This window comes from Erythrolamprus reginae, chromosome Z, assembly GCF_031021105.1.
Source record: "Erythrolamprus reginae isolate rEryReg1 chromosome Z, rEryReg1.hap1, whole genome shotgun sequence".
NCBI classification, from domain to species: Eukaryota; Metazoa; Chordata; class Lepidosauria; order Squamata; family Dipsadidae; genus Erythrolamprus; species Erythrolamprus reginae.
The window spans coordinates 56,114,335-56,134,453 of record NC_091963.1 but is presented as its reverse complement, the minus strand read 5'-3'; the positions used below and the strand labels follow the sequence as shown (position 1 = coordinate 56,134,453).

Sequence of the window (20,119 nt, the reverse complement as noted above, 5' to 3'; positions counted from 1 at the left end):
TAGGAATCTCTCTTTGTAAGTCTTGGTTTCTAGTCCCCTAACCATTATGGTAGTTCTTTTCTGCACCTTCTGTAGAGTTTCTATGACTCTTTTGAAGTATGGTGACCAGAACTGGATGCAATACTTCAGGCGTGGTCTTACCAGGGCACTATAGAGTGGTATTAATACCTCCCTGGTCTTGGACTGTATCCCCCGGTTGATGCAGCTTCAGATTGTGTTGGCACTTTAAGCCGTTGCTGCACATTGCTGGCTCATGTTTAGTTGGCTATCCACCAAGACTCTGAGATCTCTCTCACGGTCACTACTGCTAAGTGGAGTTCTTCCTAGTCTGTATGCGTGTCTAGGGTTTTTTTACCTAGGTGAAGGACTTTGCTTTTCTCAACGTTGAACATCATTTTGTTAGTTTGTGCCCACAGTATTAATCTCTCTAGGTCTTCCTGCATTTTGAACCTATCCTCTAGGGTGAGCCTATCCTCTACCCCGCCGGCTTGGTGTTGTCTGAAAACTTGATTAGTTCCTCCTCTATTCCATCATCTAGGTCAGTGTTTCCCAACCTTTTTTGAGCCGCGGCACATTATTCACATTTACAAAATCCTGGGGAACATTGAGCGGGGGCGGGGGGGCGGATGTGTGTGTGTAAAAAAAAGTTTGGACAAAAAATATCTCTCTTCCTCCCTTTCGCTCTATTTTTCTCTCTCCCTCTTTCTCTCTCTCTCTCCCTTCCCTCCTCTTTCTTTCCCCTCTCTCCATCTCTCTTTGTTTCTCCCTTCCTTCCTCTCTTTTTTGCCCTCCTTCCCTCTCTCTGTCTTTCCCTCACCCTCCTTCCCCCCTCTTTCTCTCTCTCTCTTACTTTCTCTCTCTTGCTGTCTTTCTCTCTTTCTCTCTTCCCCTCTCTCTCCCTCTCTCTTTCTCTCTCTTTCTCTCTCTCTCTTTTGCTTTCTCTCTTTCTCTCCCCCCTCTCTCCCTCTCTCTTGCTATCTCTCTTTCTCTCTCTCTCTTTTGCTTTCTCTCTTTCTCTACCCCCTCTCTCTCCTTCTTTCTCTCCCCCCTCTCTCCCTCTCTTGCTATCTCTTTCTCTCTCTCCCCCCTCTCCCTCTCTCTCTCGCTATCTCTTTCTCTCCCCCCTCTCTCCCTCTCTCCTTCTCTCTCTACCTCTCTTGCTATCTCTTTCTCTCTCTTTCTCTCCCCCCTCTCCCCTTCTCTTTCTCTCTCTCCCTCTCTTGCTATATCTTTCTCTCTCTTTCTCTCCCCCCCTCTCTTCCTCTCTCTTTCTCTCTCTCCCTCTCTTGCTTTCTCTTTCTCTCCCCCCTCTCTCCCTCTCTCTTTCTCCCAGTAGCCGTGGGGCGACGGCAGGGTGATCAGCTGTGAAGCGGAGCTCCAGAACGGAGGCACAGACGGCGGTGGCTAGACGCCGCACATTTCTGGCGTTGCGCTGGGCATGGACGTGGGGCTTGAGCCTCTGTCCTGGTCCAGCCAGCAGGCAAGTGCCAGCCACGCAATTCCAGCATTTCCAGCCACCACCGTCGGTGCCTCTGTTCCTCTGTTCCATAGCTCCGCCTCACAGCTGATCACCCTGACGTCGCCCCACGGCTACTGGGAGAAAGAGAGAGGGAGAGGGGGGGGAGAGAAAGAGAAAGCAAGAGAGGGGGAGAGAGAGAGGGACCACCCTGCCACCACCCCACGGCATGGCTCCTGCCCGCTGCCGCTGCCGCCGCCCTCCCACTGCCACCGCCCTCCCACCAAGCCCCAAAGGTCACCTGCTGACAGGGAAGCTCCAGCCGAGCGGGGCGCCACAGCTGCTGGAAAACTTGGAAGGCGCAAAGAAGCAAGCTCAGCTTCCGGTCTCACAACTTTTTTCTCTTCGCAAAAAGTTGCGAGACCAGAAGCTGAGCTTATTTCTTCGCGGCATACCTGACCATGTCTCGCGGCACACCAGTGTGCCACGGCACATCGGTTGGGAAACACTGATCTAGGTCATTAATGAAAATGTTGAAGAGCACAGGGCTCAGGACTGAATCCTGGGGTACCCCACTGCCTACCGCTTTCCATGTGGACTTGGAGCCGTTGAGGACAACGCATTGGGTACGGTTGGTCAGCCAACAGTTTATCCATCTGCATGTGTTATAATCTATCCCTCTTTTTTAATTTGTTGATTAGATTGTGATCTACTTTATCAAAAGCTTTACTGAAGTCCAAATATATTAGGTGTACTGCATTGTGTTTGTCCACTGATTTGGTTATGGTGTTGAAAAATGATATGAGGTTGGTTTGGCATGATTTGTTTCTCACAAATCCATGTTGGCTCTTAGTTATTATTTTGTTTGTTTCAAGGTAGTGGCAAAGCTGTTTTTTGATTATTTTTCCCAGTATTTTTCCAGGTATAGAAGTCAGACTGATTGGCCTGTAGTTGCATGGGTCTGTCTTCTTTCCTTTTTTGTGGATGGGGACTATATCGGCTCGTTTCCAATTTTCCGGTAGTTCTCCTGTGTTCCAGGATTTTTAGTAGATAACAAGTAGTGGTTCTGCAATGGTGTCTGCCAGTTCCTTTAGGACTCTGGGGTATAGTCTGTCTGGTCCTGGCGATTTGTACTCGAGCTCCCACAGGTGGTCCCTTATTGTGTTTTTATTCATGTTGAGTTCAGTTCGGGGGCTGTTTTTGGGTCTAGGGCATTTAGCCTCCTCCACTTTGCCGAGCCTGTTCTGTCCCCAGCCTTCCGCCCCCAGCCATTGGTTGCTGCCTTTTCTCCTTGGCCCTTTTGCCGAACGGGTCTCAAAAGCACTTTCACCTAGCGTTTTGGATGCAGGCGACACTTGGCCACTAGCCAATCAGAGGATTAATAATGCATTGGAAGATCTACGACAAGTATCATTTGCCTGCAAGCAAGAATTAGTGGGACCATAAAGTAGGGAAAGACATAGAAAATAAAGTGAAATTGCTCTGGGATTTCAGAATTCAAACCGATAGGCACCTGCCACATAACACCCAGCCTTAACAATTGTCAATAAGACAAAAAAGTCTGGATAGTGGATGTGGCAATGCCTGAAGACAGCAAATTGGAAGAGAAAAAACTGGAGAAGAAAACTAATTACGAAGACCTACAAACAGAAATAGAACTACTGTGGCAAAAGCAAGCAAAGATACTACCAATAGTAATAGGGGCCTTGGGTGCAATCCCAAACCAACTGGAGCACCAATTGAATACCATTGATATTGACAAATTCTCCATCAGTGAATTGCAAAAGGCAGCTTAATAGGGAACAGCTTCCATCCTGCAACAATATCTCTAGCACCATCAAACATCCACATCTCCCTATCCCAAGTCCCTGGTAAGAACTTGATAAGTACCGTATATACTCGAGTATAAGCCTCGGCTTATACTCGGGTCATTGACAAAGTCACCACACGAGGGCGCCATTGCTTGAGCCAGAGCGAGGAGGCACCAGCTTTTGTCCCCTCTCGCACGCCGTAGTTCCTCTCCCTAGCTCAAGCAGAGGCAGCCATTTGCTCCAACCGAGAGGGGAAAAAAGCAATGGTGAGTAACTATTCCTTGCTCTCTCTGCATTGGTATTTTGTGGTAGTTGCTGTCCTTGCTTGGATAGGATCTAATAATGTGTTATGAGGCAGAGTTAGACAGGAATTCTTTTTCTATCTGTCTATCTTTCTATCTATCTATTTTTCTATCTAACTATTTTTCTATCTATCTATCTATCTATCTGTATCTATTTCTATCTATCTATCTATTTTTCTATCTGTCTGTCTGTCTATCTTTCTATCTATATCTATCTGTATCTATCTATCTATCTATCTATCTATCTATCTATCATCTATCTATCTGTATCTATTTCTATCTATCTATTTTTCTATCTTTCTATCTATCTATTTTTCTATCTATCTATTTTTCTTTCTATCTATCTATCTATCTATCTATCTATCTATCTGTATCTATTTCTATCTATCTATCTATCTATCTATCTATCTATCTATTTTTCTGTCTGTCTGTCTGTCTGTCTGTCTATCTTTCTATCTATATCTATCTATCTATCTATCTATCTATCTATCTATCTATCTATCTATCTATCTATCTATCTATCTATTTGGTTTTCTATGCTGATAACCTCACAGCAGCTAATGCTGAAGCTCTTCTTTGGATACACTTATTTATTTGTTTGTTTGTTTGTTTGTTTGTTTATTTAATTGGATTTGTATGCAATCCCTCTCCAAGGACTCAGGGTGGCTCACAGCATATATAAAAACAGAACAATAATGTAAATCCAATTAATGATGAGAAGGAATCCAGTTTTGAAGGATTTTAACTCTTAGGTTTTAGCTTTGTTCCTGATCGAGCTACTTTTTTTACTTTTTAATTTATTGTTAATATTGTTAATTTGTTTACCCTCTTTTAAATTTACAGAGCTAGTTTACTGGTTTTCTTTAAAATAAATATTCTAAAACATGTCTCAATTAATGTAATTTTATTGTTTTCCATTTTTATAAGTTACCAGTAGCCACTGCATTTTCTAACCTCGGCTTATACTCGGGTCAATACGTTTTCCCAGTTTTTGTGGCAAAAATTGGTGCCTCGGCTTATACTCGGGTCGGCTTATACTCGAGTATATACGGTAGATAAAAATGCCAAACCGAATCAGAACATCTGGTTAACTGTGCAATGATCAATAAATAAATAACTGAAGCAATGGGAGTTGTGCAGACAGTATTTACCATAGCAACATTATTCAATGGTCTTAAAGAGCCAAAGTTTTTATATTCTAATTTTTAAATATAATTACATGCAATGCAAAATTAACAAATTACTCACTAATTGACTTTCCTGGATAAAGCTTTGCCTGAGGATAGCCAGGGATCAACTTTTCATTTTTAGCTCTTAAATTTTCAAGTTCATGTTTGATGATGTATTGACATTCTGCCATTGTAAGAAAATCATGATTATCCTCTAAAAAAAAGAAAATTAGATTCTTATTTTGACAAGTTTCAAACAAAAGTAATAGCACAAGGAGTCTAAAATCCTATATGTAATATAATATATTCAGAAATACGGTTTCCAATATCCCATGAGAAGAGTCTCCACTTTCCTAAAACTGTTAATTATTAAAGAAGATACTGTATATTTATTATAAATACAGATTACAAAGTTTAAAAAATATGTAACTTTTATAATCACAGAAAACTTAAGTCTAAGCAAAATATTCAAGCAATTTTACATTCTATATTCAGAAGGTCAGACATCAATAGAATGCTGGAATTCTAAGCAAAATTTATCTAATAACATTATGCTTATTTTTTTCACAATATCTCCTGAAATGGTTAATACTGTGATTCCTAGAGAGCAAGAAATGTCAAATGATTTCACAATTAACTGTTTTTTTACCTGAAAAATCTTTAAAATTTTTTCTAGATGTATATGTAAATGTTCTCATTGTATTATCATTACATTCTTTAACCAACCCTACATTTTCAGCTCCTAGAAGCAGCCTTAAATTAGATGCTCCAACAAGATATACGTTCTTGTTTCCATCAATCTCTTTTCCTCCCTCCACCAATGGTTTAACTAAAAGTTGGGCTCCTTCAAAAAAGGAAAACAAATATAAATTATTATGAACTGTGTGTATTATGTTTACAGGTTATGCTAAATCATAAACATGGGAATGACAGCTATTCACAAAATTTGTTTGGGTAAAATTAAACCAATTACGCAGTGATTTCATTTATTGTGTCATTTCTGTGTTGAAATTCTTAAAGACAAGGCTGAATTAAGGAAGGTTAGAAATGAGTAGATCCAGAGGGGAAGGCTGAAGGCCCGGTCCTGATTGGATAGGACAGCAAGCAGACCCATGTAACTGCTGGACCCACTCCTCGGTATGGAGAATAGAATATTTCCTAATCATTTTCAATTAAATTATACCTAAATTAATAAATTAGTCTATTTTAATACTCATATGAAAGTAAAATAAAATCAAAACCAACAAATAAATAAAGGGTCCTGATTATCAAAACTTTTATGCAAAAAGTTTGATATAAACTGTTCAAACACAAAAATAATTTAAAAAGCCAGCTTCAAATATTATGAAAAATATTTTAAAATCAAAACAAAGCTATTCTGAATACACAAAACAGTTCATAGCTCTATTTATAACATACATTTTAAACATTTTAAAGAAAATAAACCAAAATATTTATAATTAATCTTGAAATATCTACTATTTCAATTTTGTATACCAATATAGTTTAATAAGAAAATTATATTTAATATATTTAATAAAATGGTTCATTACAGTGGCACTAAGTACATCACTGAAGGACCTGAAAGATCAAGATAAGGATAGATTGTCATTGAGAAAACCTAACTATGTGGTTACTAAGGGTCAACCCCAACTTTTTAAAAACTCCTCCTGGTCATCTGCTTTTCAGGAAAATGAAAGCTATCCCACTCTGTGTAGGAAAAACAAAACTTAACAGGGCCTCCTGCACTCTTCCCCTCCCAATACACCAAAACCACCCCGCCCATTTCTCATGACAACCGAAGCGTAGAAAGGATGTAGAACCATAGCGAGGTTGACATTTGGACCCCCCAGAACAGGGACGTTAGTCCTAAAAGAGAAAAGAAAAGACAACAATCAAGTATACAGTTATACATTACTGTTTCTCTGGGTACTTTGCTCTAAAACGATCAATTACTCTCTGTGCTCTCATGTGTTTTTCATCAACCCACTCTAAATGGGATGCTGGGAAATGATTCCATGACACTAGTTTCCATGACACTAGATACTGAAGCTTCCCTCTGTGCTTCCTAGAATCAAGCACTTCCTTAACTTCAAAATGCTGCTCTCCTTCAATAAGCAAAGATGGTGGAGGGGCGGCTTGAGCAGGCCGCAAGTCCGAGGTGTGTTCCAGTTTAAGCAGACTGACATGAAGCACTGGGTGAATTTTCCGCAACATTTTCGGTAGCTCCTATTTCATAGCTACTGGATTCACCACTTGCATAATAGGGAAAGGACCCACATATTTTGCACCCAGTTTCTTTGACTTTTGAGTGGTCTTTAAGAACTTTGTGGACAAGAAAACTTAGTCCCCTACTTTGTAATCCACTGCCAGACTTCTCTTTTTGTCGGCCTGTACCTTATGGACATTGTGGGCTTCATCAAGCGCTTTGCAAGCAACTGGCCAATTTGCCTTTAACTGGGTTACCCATTCCTTTAAGGTAGGATGTTAAGCTCATCCTATGATAACCCTGGGATAGGCACAAAATCCTGTTCATTAACCAATTTAAACGGGGTAAAACCTGTGCTACTATGTACCGAATTGTTATATGCCACCTCTACGAACGCCAAAAGCTCACTCCAATTATCCTGTTGGTAATTTAAATAACACTGGAGGTATTGCTCCAGCACGGAGTTGGACCATTCACACGCCCCTTTAGTTTGTGGATGATGGGGGAGCTTAACCCCTGCTTGATAACCGACAGGCTTAAAAATTCCTTCCAAAAATCTGAGATGAATTGAACCCCTCGGTCTGAAATGACCCGTTTGGAAACTCCATGAAGATGGTACACATGCTGTATGAAAAGCCTCGCTAAGGCCCTGGAAGTGGGGACTTTGGGGCAAGCTACAAAATGAATCTGTCCACAATAAAGTCCATAGAAATCTCCTTCCAAGGTGCCCCAGGTCTCGCCACATTTTGTAACAGTTCTTGTGATCGACCCAGGGGTTGTTTCACTGCTGGCCACATAAGTCTCAATTTCCTTTTTCATGGAAGGCCACCAAAATTGCTTCCTCAGCAAGTGCAGACTTTTCAGGAACGCAAAGTGTCCTGCCATTTTTGAGTCGTGGCCCCTTTCCAATATTACAGTTCTCATAGAGGCTGGGACATACACTCTGGATCCTATCCTAGCTAGTCCATCCCATTGGGTACAGTCCGTTCGATGAGCCAAGAACCATTCATCAGTTTCTAAAGCTTTTTGTAATTCCATTGCCAAATCTTCACCAAGACTGACAGTCTTTGAGATCTGTTCCCTGGTTACTGCCAGGCACGCCCATTGCTGCTCTGGAATGACCGATTGAACTATCTCCGGCCTACCACTATTATACTGAGGCAACCTGGAAAGGGTGTCTGCTATAAAATTCTTCCCCCCAGGTATGTAGCGCAGCGAGAAGTTGAAACGTCCAAAATGCTGTGCCCATCTAGCTTGCTTAGTGGACAATTTCCGGGGGTGTGGGGGGGGGTGTTCAAAGCCTCTACATTTTTGTGATCAGCCCAAACCTCAAATGGCTGTTTTGCTCCCTCTAGGAAATGTCTCCAGGACAGTAGGGCCCACCGCACTGCAAATGCTTCTTTCTCCCATACAACCCACCTGCGTTCAGTGTCAGAAAGTTTCCTAGAAGTGTATGCACAGGGCCGAAACCCCTGTTCCTCATCTCCTTGCAGCAGGACCGCTCCCACTGCCACATCGCTTCTGTCGACTTGGACTACAAAAGGACATTCCAAGTCTGGGTGTTTGAGGAAGGGCTCACAGCAAACAGTCTCTTTAGTTTCTCAAAAGCTGCTTGACATTACATGGTCCACTGCAGTGGTCCGCTCGGTTTAGGCTTGCCTTCTCCTTTCGTTTTCAACAGGTTTGTGATAGGCAAGGCTATTTGGGAGAATGCTGGAATAAACTGTTGGTAAAAGTTGGCAAACCCCCCCAAACTCTGCAATTGCTTCCTGGTGTGTGGGGCCTCCCATTTTAGAACTGTCCTCACTTTCTCCAGATCTATCTCCACCCCTTGGTGCGAGATGCGATAGCCCAAGTAGTCAATTTTAGTCTGGTGAAACTCGCACTTAGATAGCTTTGCGTACAACTCTGCCGCTTTGAGGTTCTTTAAAACATCCCTGACTAGAGCCATGTGCTGATCTGAAAATATTAAAATGTCATCTAGGTAGATCAAGAGTCCTTTATATAAATGATCATACAACAACTCATTGATTAATTGCATGAACACCCCTGGTGTCCCCTGTAGGCTGAAAGGGAGCACCCGGTACTGGAAACAACCCAGGGGAGTGTTGAAAGCTGTTTTCCATTCATCCCCTTCCTTGATACGAACTCTATAGTAAGCCTCACATAAATCCAACTTGGTGAAAATTTTCCCCTTGGACAGGTAGGCCAATATGTCCTTCATGAGTGGCAGGGGGTACAAATTATGCATGCAAATGGTGTTCAGGTTGCGGTAGTCCACCACCATTCGCAAAGTCCTGTCTTTCTTCTCCCAAAAGAGAATGGGGGCTGCCATTTGTGGCTTGGCTGGTTGGATGAACCACCTTACTAGATTTTTGTCAATGAACCTAAGCAGCTCCCCCAATTCTCTAGGGGTTAAGGAGTACATCTTTGGTTTCGGCAGTTTTACCCCGGGCAGTATCTCAATGCTGCAGTCTGTGGCCCGGTGGGGTGGTAATTTATCTGCCTCCTTCTCACTGAAAACCCCTTTGAGGTCCCAATATTCTCTAGAGATTTTCTCCTCTCCTTCGACTTTTTCCATGGCAGGAGAGTCTCTCCAGCCCCATTCTGCTAAAACAAACCCCAGTTCGTTTTTCCTTTTGTAAGTGACAGTTACGGCTCCAGTGTGCCAATTAACCTCGGGGTTCCATTTTTGCAACCATGGTAATCCTAGAATAATGGCATTGTCTGTCAAGGGTCCCACAATAAATTGTATAGTCTCCTGATGGGACCCCGTTGTCATGGTCAAAGTCTCATTCTCATGCGTGGCAGGCCTTCCACCAGCCATCGACCCATCCAGTTGGGTAAAGGAGATGGGGTCCCTCAAGGCTCGTAACTTAAGGCCCAAATTTTACGCTACCTGAGGAGACATGAGGTTCCTGGTACAACCTGAATCCAAAAGGACTGACATGGTTCCCCTCCCCCCCCCCCTGTGGGTTCCGTAGGGTGATGAGAATGTATACACATCCGGGGGCACTTACCGAAACAGTTTCCTCAGGCTCGCTGTCCTCGACGAGTAGACGGGCCAGCTCCTCCCCTTTTGGGGGGGGCGACCACTATGGTCTCCTTTCCCAGTCGTCCAGCATCTGGGATTTTCTTGGTGCACTGCTTTATTTTCTTCCCACCAGTAGGAGTCACCCTTAGCACAGGTTTCACCAGGCACTCTGCTGCGCGATGACCTTCCTTCCCACACTGGAAACAAGCTGTGGGCCTAGGTTTCTCCAGCCCCGATCTGGTGCTTTTCCCTCCCGAAGGGGAGCTTTTCTCAGAAGGTCAATCTCCACCTCCGCCGCCAGATGAAACCACCTGCTGAGATTTCTAGGCGTTGTTCTCACTTTGCAATGCTGGTAAACCTCATCATTTAAGCCATCCATGTAATAGTTCATAAGAAGTCCCATTGGGTACATGCTCACATAGGCCATCAGCTCATGAAATTCTTGAGTGTACTCACTCACAGACCTCCTGCCCTGCTTCAGGTTTTTTATTTTGGTTCTGGCTTTCCTCTCCACTAGAGGATCCTCAAACCGTGCTCTGAGGGCTGTCATAAACTCATTAAAATTCCTCAGGGAGGGGTCCCTCTGCTCGTGAAGCGATACCATCCAATCAACCGCTTTTCTCTCAAGAGCTCGGGTCACCACTCTCACCTGGGCCAGGTCGTTAGAGAATTCCCCTTCGTAATCTTCCATGTACTGGTTTACTTGGGCTAAGAAATGCCTTAAATCTCCTGCCAAGCCATTATATATTTGCACTAAAGGAGGGGTGTGTGGAGCTCTTCGCCTGCGAGCCTCCCCTCCGCCCTGTTGTCGTTGCACTGGTGGGGGGGGTCTGAGCCTGCACTGGTAGGGGGGTTTGGGCTGCTGCTCTTTGCTGGGCCCTCTGGCCTGAAAACTCTGCTGCACCCTCATCATCCCCTTCCTCTTCACTTTTCGGGTCTGCTTGGATTCGATGGCTCTTTCCCTCCACTAATTGTAGGGTGTCTCTGAGGCCTGAAACCAATTCAGCTAACAGGAGCCCCTCCTGGCTGACCTCACCCCATTCCTTTCTTTGTTTCTTACGGTGGGTCACATTTGCATCACAAAAAAGAGATTCATCCTCAAATATGCGACTTACTCCGACACCCATGGACCATCTAGGAGGCCTCCGTGACTGCTTGGCTTGAAGCTGGTCATCTCCGCTTTGGCCCAAATCTTCCTCTTTTTGGAGTATGGGAGGGGGAGGGCTTTGTAAGCTGGTATCTTCCTCCAATTGCTCCCCTTCTCTCTCCTGATGGGACATCTCTGCTCAGTCCCCAGTAGAGAAGAAATCTCCGGGAGTGACTGTTCAATGTAGTTTCTGCTTAATGTCAGCTGCTTCAATAGGAACTTAAGAAAAATAAAACTTGGAGTCCATTTCAAACTTCAAAAGTGAATTTATCTAAAGTCAGAATTGAAAGCAACGGAAGTAAAGCAGAAACTGAGAAAAAGGCGCGATACAAGCATATATCAAAACCCCTATTTCCCCCCCCCTCTTTGGAGAGTAGCCAATCTCTATTGTCCATGACAGTTCAGGTGGACGCATCTCCAAACCCACATCACACTGATGTAATGCAACTTCTAACGGACTCCTCCTGGTCACCTGCTTTTCAGGAAAACGAAAGCTATCCCACTCTGTGTAGGAAAAACAAAACTTAACAGAGCCTCCTGCACTTTTCCCCTTCCAATATACCAAAATCCACCCCTCCCTTTTCTCATGGCAACCGAAGCATATAAAGGATGTAGAACCGTAGGGAGGTTGACAATAATATCAAGACAAACAAAGACTGACAAAACAATTCATATAGACATAAACAACAAATTTGTCAACTATTAACCGCTAGTTGCGATTTTCCAAATTGGGTACTATCAAGAATTTCTAGATGTTTTTGCTATATTTACATTTTGCAACTGTCAGAAAGTCATCTACCGAGGGGTTTACTATTCCTCTTATCTGAAATATAATGATTTTTCTTTTGGGAGTAAGTTGTATAGAATTTTAAATTATTTGTTCATTCTTTTTCTTTTTAATGTATTTATATTTTTTTAACCAATTATACCATCGATCCCATGCATTTTAAAAGTCTGTTTTGTCTCTGTCTTGGAGTTCATAGGTCATCTTGGTCAATTCTGCACACTCATGTACTTTATTTATAAAATTTAAGGTGGTTGGGATTGTATCTTTCTTCCAATGTTGAGCGTATAACATTTTGGCTGCTGTCAAAATATGTAAAATCAGATATTTGTCCTCTTTTCTGAATTTTTTGCTTACAGATTCCTAGTAAAAACAGTTCTGGCTTTAAGTGGATGTTTTGTTTTGTAATTTGTTCTAAGTGTAATTTAATTCTTTTCCAATATTTTTCGCTAGATTGCACGTCCATCAGGCATGATAGTAAATGCCAACTTTTTTCTTGCACTTCCAACATTTCAGTGAAAATTTTGGAAACATCTTAGCAATGCATGAAGGGGGAAGGTGCCAATGGTAGTACATCTTGTACTACTTCTTTATAAGGGATTGCCAGTGTTAACTTATAATTTTGGTTCCAATATTTTCCCCATTCATTTAGATTTATCAGATAACCAAAATTTTGGGCCCATGCTATTATAGTTGGCTTTACTTGTTCCTCTACCATTAGATGTTCAAACAATATACTATATATCTTCACTATAATTTTAACGTCTGATCCTAAAAGAACACTGTCCAACTCATTATGTGTTTGAAAGCCAAAATTTCTTTTATCCTCATTAAATTTTGAATTAATTTGCAAGTAATTTATCCAATCCAATCCAAATTTATTCCTTTGCTCGCTAGAGTCTGTTTGGATAGTATTTCATTGTTTTCAGTAATTTCTAGCTGACTTATGACGAAGAACTATTAATTAATAACTGATACCCTATTTTATATATTTTATATACTATATATTTTTTGTATATTTCATATATTTTATAGCCAAAATTTTATGTTTATTGTTTTTAGCTAAATTATCTGGGGATTTTAATTGACAGATAATTGGGATGGATGTATATTAATTCTTTTTAACTAATTCAAGGGGTTAACTTATATACGTTATGAGTGAATGGACTATTTTATTAATGTTTTAATTAATTTGCATTTTAAATTAATTATTAGGGTCACCTAACAATGGACGTCTATAACTATTGGAATGAATGGAATGGTGTGAATGGGAGGGGGATGGTGGATGGGTGGGTGGGATTATAATATGTATGAAGTGGAAGAATACGATATGAATGAAATTCTTGGCACACCTGACGCTGGAGAGGCAGGAGAGGAGGGAGCACTTATCTCTGGGGTGGCAGAGGGTCAAAATATCCCAGTCTTGCTGGGGAGAGGCAGATATGGCGGGGGTCATGGAGCTAGCCGTTCCAGGGGAAGGAGGGATCGCTCCATGAGCTCAACTCAAGGCACTGGTGATGAGTGTAATTCTGGCCCTGGGCTCAGGCTGCTCTCCTCATCCGGGATTTGATCCTGGATGAGGAGGCCGACCTGGCTTGTGTGACCGAGACCTGGCTTGTGTAACCGAAACCTGGCTGGGCCCGGAGGGAGGAGTTCCTCTCTGTGAAATTTGCCCAGCCAGGTTTCAGATATGGCATCAGCCCCGACCCCAGGGAAGGGGGGAGAAGTGGCTATTATAGCCAGGGAGAGCATTTGCCTCCATATTTTCGTTGCTCCATAGATTGCGGTTTGCGAGTCCCTCCTGGTGAAGTTGGACTTAGGGGTTCAGGTGGGCTTATTACTCATGTACCTGCCTCCCAGCTGTGTGTCAACAGCCCTGCCTGTGCTGCTCGAGGAGGTAGCCAGGCTAGCGGTGGGGTTCCCCAGACTTATTGTCTTGGGGGACTTTAACCTGCCGTCGCTCGGTGAAACCTCTGGACTAGCACAGGAGTTCATGGCCACCATGACAGCCATGGACCTGACCCAAGTAGTATAGGGTCCGACTCATGAGGGGGGGCATGCACCCGACATGGTATCCCTCTCTGAGCAATTGAATAATGATCTGAGACTAAGGGGCTTAGAAGTGTTCCCTTGGTCATGGTCAGATCATTTTCTACTGCGGCTTAACTTCCTGGCTCCAATCCTTCCCCACAGGGAGGAGGAACCAATTAGGAGGTTCCGCCCCAGACGCCTGATGGATCCAGAGGGCTTTCAGAGGGCGCTTGGGGTTATTCTAGATACACTCGTACAGTGATCCCTCGATCATCGCGAGGGTTCCGTTCCAGGACCCCTCGCGATGATCGATTTTTCGCGAAGTAGCGGTGCGGAAGTAAAAACACCATCTGCGCATGCGCAGATGGTGTTTTTACTTCCACTGCCACCCGCCCTTCGCCCGCCATTGCCAGCTCCGCTTCCCAGCTGAGAAGCGGAGCGGGGGGGTGTCCCGAAGCGCGCGCACGCTTGCGGACACCCTAGCTCCGCTTCTCAGCTGGGAAGCAGAGCTGGGGTATCCCCGCGCTCGCGCGCGCCGTCTGCCATTGCCAGCTCCGCTTCCCAGCTGAGAAGCAGAGATGGGGGTGTCCCGAAAGCGCGCGCGCGCTTGCGGACACCCTAGCTCCGCTTCTCAGCTGGGAAGCAGAGCTGGGGTATCCCCGCGCTCGCGCGCGCCGTCCGCCATTGCCAGCTCCGCTTCCCAGCTGAGAAGCGGAGCAGCTGCTACGAGGGGCATTTCACCTTCCCTCCCAGGCAAAAAGATGCCGGCATTCTGGGATGATGGGGCCGGATCTTTTTGCCTGGGAGGGAAAGTGAAACACCGCTCGTAGCAGCTGCTACGCGGGGCATTTCACCTTCCCTCCCAGGCAAAAAGATGCCGGGGAGAGGGGCACGCCTTCCGCCTGGGAAGTCCGGCCCCATCATCCCAGAATGCTGGAATCTTTTTGCCTGGGAGGGAAAGTGAAACGCCGCTCATAGCAGCTGCTACGCGGGGCATTTCACCTTCCCTCCCAGGCAAAAAGATGCCGGGGAGAGGGGCACGCCTTCCGCCTGGGAAGTCCGGCCCCATCATCCCAGAATGCCGGTATCTTTTTGCCTGGGAGGGAAAGTGAAACGCCGCTCGTAGCAGCTGCTACGAGTGGCATTTCACCTTCCCTCCCAGGCAAAAAGATGCCGGCATTCTGGGATGATGGGGCCGGATCTTTTTGCCTGGGAGGGAAAGTGAAACGCCGCTCGTAGCAGCTGCTACGCGGGGCATTTCACCTTCCCTCTCAGGCAAAAAGATGCCGGGGAGAGGGGCACGCCTTCCGCCTGGGAAGTCCGGCCCCATCATCCCAGAATGCCGGCACCTTTTTGCCTGGGAGGGAAAGTGAAACGCCCGTATCCAGCAGAAGCGGCGGGATTCAAAGTGCTGCGGTGGGGGGGGGCTGTCAGAACAAGGAGCGAGGGGGCTGCGAAGGGGCGCACGCGGCAGAGCTCCGGCGGAGGAGAGGTGGCGGGGAGAAGCTCTCTCTCCCTCCCCCCCCGGAAAAAAGAAAGCAGCCTCAGCCAAAGACGCCCAGCGAGAAAGAGACCTCCGCGCCGACTTTTCTCGGCTGCTGCCTACGCCCGGCTCTCTTGGCAGGCAGAAGCAACAAGTCCGGCTCGGAGGCCTCTTTCTCGCTGGGCGTCTTTGGCGGGCGGTGGGTGGGACCAGCGGCGCGGAAGCCAGGGCTGTGGCAGCTCGCCCCCCCATCGCACGTATCCAGCAGAAGCGGCGGGATTCAAAGTGCTGTGGTGGGGGGTGTCCCGACAGCGGCGGGTGAACGGGGCGAGCGAACGAGGCGGGGAAACGAGGCGGGGGAACGGGGCGAGCGAACGAGGCGGGGAAACGAGGCGGGGGAACGGGGCGAGCGAACGAGGCGGGGGAACGAGGCGGGGGAATGAGGCGAGCGAACGAGGCGGGGAAACGAGGCGGGTGAACGGGGCGAGTGAACGAGGCGGGTGAACGAGGCGGTGTGAACGAGGCGGGGGAACGGGGCGAGTGAACGAGGCGAGCGAACGAGGCGGGGAAACGAGGCGGGTGAACGAGGTGGGGGAACGGGGCGAGCGAACGAGGCGGGGGAACGGGGCGGGGGAACGGGGCGGGTGAACGAGGCGGGGAAATGAGGCGGGTGAACGGGGCGAGCGAACGAGGCGAGGGAACGGGGCGAGCGAACGAGGCGAGCGAACGAGGCGGGGAAACGAGGCGGGTGAACGGGGCGAGTGAACGAGGCGGGGGAACGAGGCGGGGGAACGGGGCGAGCGAACGAGGCGGGGGAACGAAGCGGGCGAACGAGGCGGGGGAACGAGGCGGGGAAACGAGGCGGGTGAACGCGGCGGGGGAACGAGGCGGGTGAATGAGGCGGGGGAACGGGGCGAGCGAACCAGGCGAGCGAACGAGGCGGGGGGAACGAGGCGGGGGAACGAAGCGGGCGAACGAGGCGGGGGAACGAGGCGGGGGAATGAGGCGAGCGAACGAGGCGGGGAAACGAGGCGGGTGAACGGGGCGAGGTGAACGAGGCGGGGGAACGGGGCGAGCAAACGGGGCGAGCGAACGAGGCGGGTGAACGATGCGAGCGAATGAGGCGGGGGAACGAGGCCGGCGAACGAGGCGGGGAAATGAGGCGGGGGAACGGGGCGAGCGAACCAGGCGAGCGAACGAGGCGGGGGAACGAGGCGGGCGAACGAGGCGGGGGAACGAGGCGGGGGAATGAGGCGAGCGAACGAGGCGGGGAAACGAGGCGGGTGAACGGGGCGAGTGAACGAGGCGGGGGAACGGGGGCGAGCAAACGGGGCGAGCGAACGAGGCGGGTGAACGATGCGAGCGAATGAGGCGGGGGAACGAGGCCGGCGAACGAGGCGGGTGAACGGGGCGGGTGAACGGGGCGGGCGAACGAGGCGGGTGAACGAGGCGAGCGAACGATGCGGGTGAACGAGGGGAGCGGCGGGTGAACGAGGGGAGCGTCGGGCGAACGAGGCGAGCGGCGGGCGTACGAGGCGAGCGGCGGGCGAACGAGGGGAGCGTCGGGCGAACGAGGCGAGCGGCGGGCGAACGGGGCAAGCGGCAAACGGCGGGCGGGCATCAGCGGGATCCGAGGCGGCGGGGAAGACCCAGGGAAGGTTCCTTCAGCCGCCTAGCAGCTGATCTGCTCGGCAGCGCAGCACCAGCAAGGAGCCGAAGATCTTCGGCTCCTCGCTGCTGCTGCGCTGCCGAGCAGATCAGCTGCTAGGCGGCCACTCGAGAGCAAGAGGGGAGAGAAAGAGAGAGAAGGAAAGAGAGATGAGAGAGGGAGGAAGAGAGTGTGAGAGAGGAAGAAGCAACATAGAGAAAGAGAGAGAGAAAGAAAGATGAGAAAGGAAGGAAGAGAGTGACCTCATCGGGTGGGAAAAATCGCGATATAGCGTTCGCGAAGATCGAGATGGTCACAATTGCTGAAAAATCGCGATATAGCGTTTCGCGAAGATCGAGATCGCGAAACTCGAGGGACCACTGTACACAGTTCGGAAGAGTATCTTGCTGAGGCCTAGAACAAGGCTGCAGCGGAGGCTCTTGACTGGATTGCGCCATTGCGACCTCTCCGCGGCACTAGACCCCGTAGAGCTCCATGGTTCAACAAGGAGCTCCGGGGGTTGAAACGCCAGAAGAGACATCTAGAGAAGCGATGGAGGAATTGTAAGTCAGAATCCGATCGAACACTTGTAAGAGCTCATATTAAGACTTACAAAGTGGCGTTCAAGGTGGCCAGATGCGTGTATCATGCCGCCTTGATTGTATCAGTGGAATCGCGCCCGGCTGCTCTGTTTATGGTGACCCGCTCCCTCCTTAACCAGGGGGGAGTTGGGGAGCCCTTGCAGAGTAGTGCCGAGGATTTTAACACATTTTTCACTGATAAAATCGATCGGATCCAAGCGGACCTCGTCTCCAATTGGAAAACAGAGTCAACTGACAATGAGTCAGTCGAGGTGACTGGGGCCCGTACTTGTCCATCTGTCTGGGAAGAGTTTGATCTGGTGACACCTGATGAAGTGGATAAGGCCATTGGAGCTGTGAGTTCCGCCACCTGTTTACTGGATCCGTGTCCTTCCTGGCTGGTTTCGGCCAGCAGGGAGGTGACACGGAGCTGGGTCGAGGAGATTGTCAATGCTTCTTTGGGAAGGGGTCCTTACTGGCTGGCTTCCTACAAGAAGGCACTTGTGCGCCCCTCCTCAGGAAGCCTTCCCTGGATCCAGCCGTACTTAATAACTATCACCCAGTCTCCAACCTTCCCTTTATGTGGAAGGTTGTTTAGAAGGTAGTGGCGCTCCAGCTCCAGCAGTCCTTGGAAGAAGCCGATTATCTAGGTCCTCAACAGTCAGGTTTCAGGCCCGGTTACAGCACGGAAGCTGTTTTGGTCGCGTTGATGGATGATCTCTGGTGGGCCTGGGACAGGGGTTTATCCTCTGTCATGGTGCTCCTCGACCTCTCAGCGGCTTTTGATACCATCAACCATGGTATCCTTCTGTGCCAGCTGGAGGGGTTGGGAGTGGGAGGCACTCTCCAGTCAGTCGTAGTCGGTGTTAGTGGGGGGGTCAGAGGTCGACCCCGAGGTCTCTCCCTTGTGGGGTGCCTCAAGGGTCGGTCCATTACCCGTTATTTAATATCTACATGAAACCACTGGGTGAGATCATCCAAGGGCATGGGGTGAGGTATCATCAGTATGCGGATGATACCCAGCTTTACATCCACCCCATGTCCAGTCAATGAAGCAGTGGAAGTGATGTGCCAGTGTCTGGAGGCTGTTGGGGCCTGGATGGGTGTCAACAGACTCAAACTCAATCCTGATAAGACGGAGTGGCTGTGGGTTTTGCCTCCCAAGGACAACTCCATCTGTCCATCCATTACCCTGAGGGGGGGAATTATTGATCCCCTCAGAGAGGGTCCGCAACTTGGGCGTCCTTCTCGATCCACAGCTCACATTAGAGAAACATCTTTCAGCTGTGGTGAGGGGGGCGTTTGCCCAGATTCGCCTGGTGCACCAGTTGTGGCCCTATCTGGACCGGGAGTCATTGTTCACAGTCACTCATGCCCTCATCACCTCAAGGTTCGACTATTGTAACGCTCTCTACATGGGGCTACCTTTGAAAAGTGTTTGGAAACTTCAGATCGTGCAGAATGCAGCTGCGCGAGCAATCATGGGCTTTCCTAAGTATGCCCATGTTACTCCAACTCTCCGCACTCTGCATTGGTTGCAGATCAGTTTCCCGTCACAATTCAAAGTGTTGGTTATGACCTATAAAAGCCCTTCATGGCACCGGACCAGGATATCTGCGAGACCGCCTTCTGCCGCACAAATCCCAGTGGCCAGTTAGGTCCCACAGAGTTGGTCTTCTCCGGGTCCCGTCGACTAAACAATGTCATCTGGCGGGACCCAGGGGAAGAGCCTTCTCTGTGGTGGCTCCGACCCTCTGGAATCAATTCCCCCCAGATATTAGGACTGCCCCCACCCTCCTTGCCTTTCGTAAACTCCTTAAAACCCACCTCTGCCGTCAGGCTTGGGGGAACTGAGACATCCCCCCTTGCCTATGTAGTTTTGTACATGATATGACTGTGTGTATGTATTTTATGTATTGGGGTTTTTTCTTTTGAGACTTTTTAATGTAAAATTGTTATTTTAGATTTTAATTATTAGATTTGTTACCATGTATTGTTTTTATCATTGTTGTGAGCTGCCCCGAGACTATGGAGAAGGGCGGCATACAAATCTAATAAATAATAATAATTGTTGATATGTGATTATCCTATCTTTTGTCCAGAGTGTTGGGTATGTTATGGCCTCAAATGGAGAGATCCATTTTGGAATTGCTTGATAAAATTGTTTTTTGATTTGGATCCAGTTATCTATTATGTTTTTCCTTATGTATTATGTTTTTTATATTTATCACTACCAAGAAATGTATGCCAGCCGGTCTGGAGGCCAAAACCCTCCAGAGTTAATATTCTAGTTTTTTGGAGGAGGGTCAACCCCAATTTAATGGCACATAATCAATTAATAAAATGATTTTCTATTCATATAATTATTTTATCAAAGTTTTGATTTAAAAAAGATATAATTAATTTTCCAAAAATAAATACTACATTACGTTGTAGTCAAGTTATATTAAAAAAAGTAAACAGC

The 20,119-nt window shown here is 47.3% G+C and overlaps 1 protein-coding gene across 5 annotated transcripts in view; it reads right to left on the bottom strand.

Moving 5' to 3' along the window:
- The window catches only part of ANO10 (anoctamin 10), a 154,431-nt gene that overhangs the window by 111,775 nt on the left and 22,537 nt on the right, over window positions 1–20,119 (bottom strand). For 3 of the 5 annotated variants that reach the window (XM_070730115.1, XM_070730118.1, XM_070730117.1), the window contains exons 4-5: window positions 5,388–5,582; window positions 4,818–4,952 (exon numbers count right to left, since the gene is read on the bottom strand). In XM_070730115.1, coding sequence (XP_070586216.1) covers window positions 4,818–4,952; window positions 5,388–5,582 — 330 coding nt within the window. Of the gene's footprint in view, window positions 1–4,817; window positions 4,953–5,387; window positions 5,583–8,366; window positions 8,538–20,119 lie in introns of those variants that run through there. The other 2 variants (XM_070730116.1, XM_070730119.1) reach the window with 2 other exon arrangements.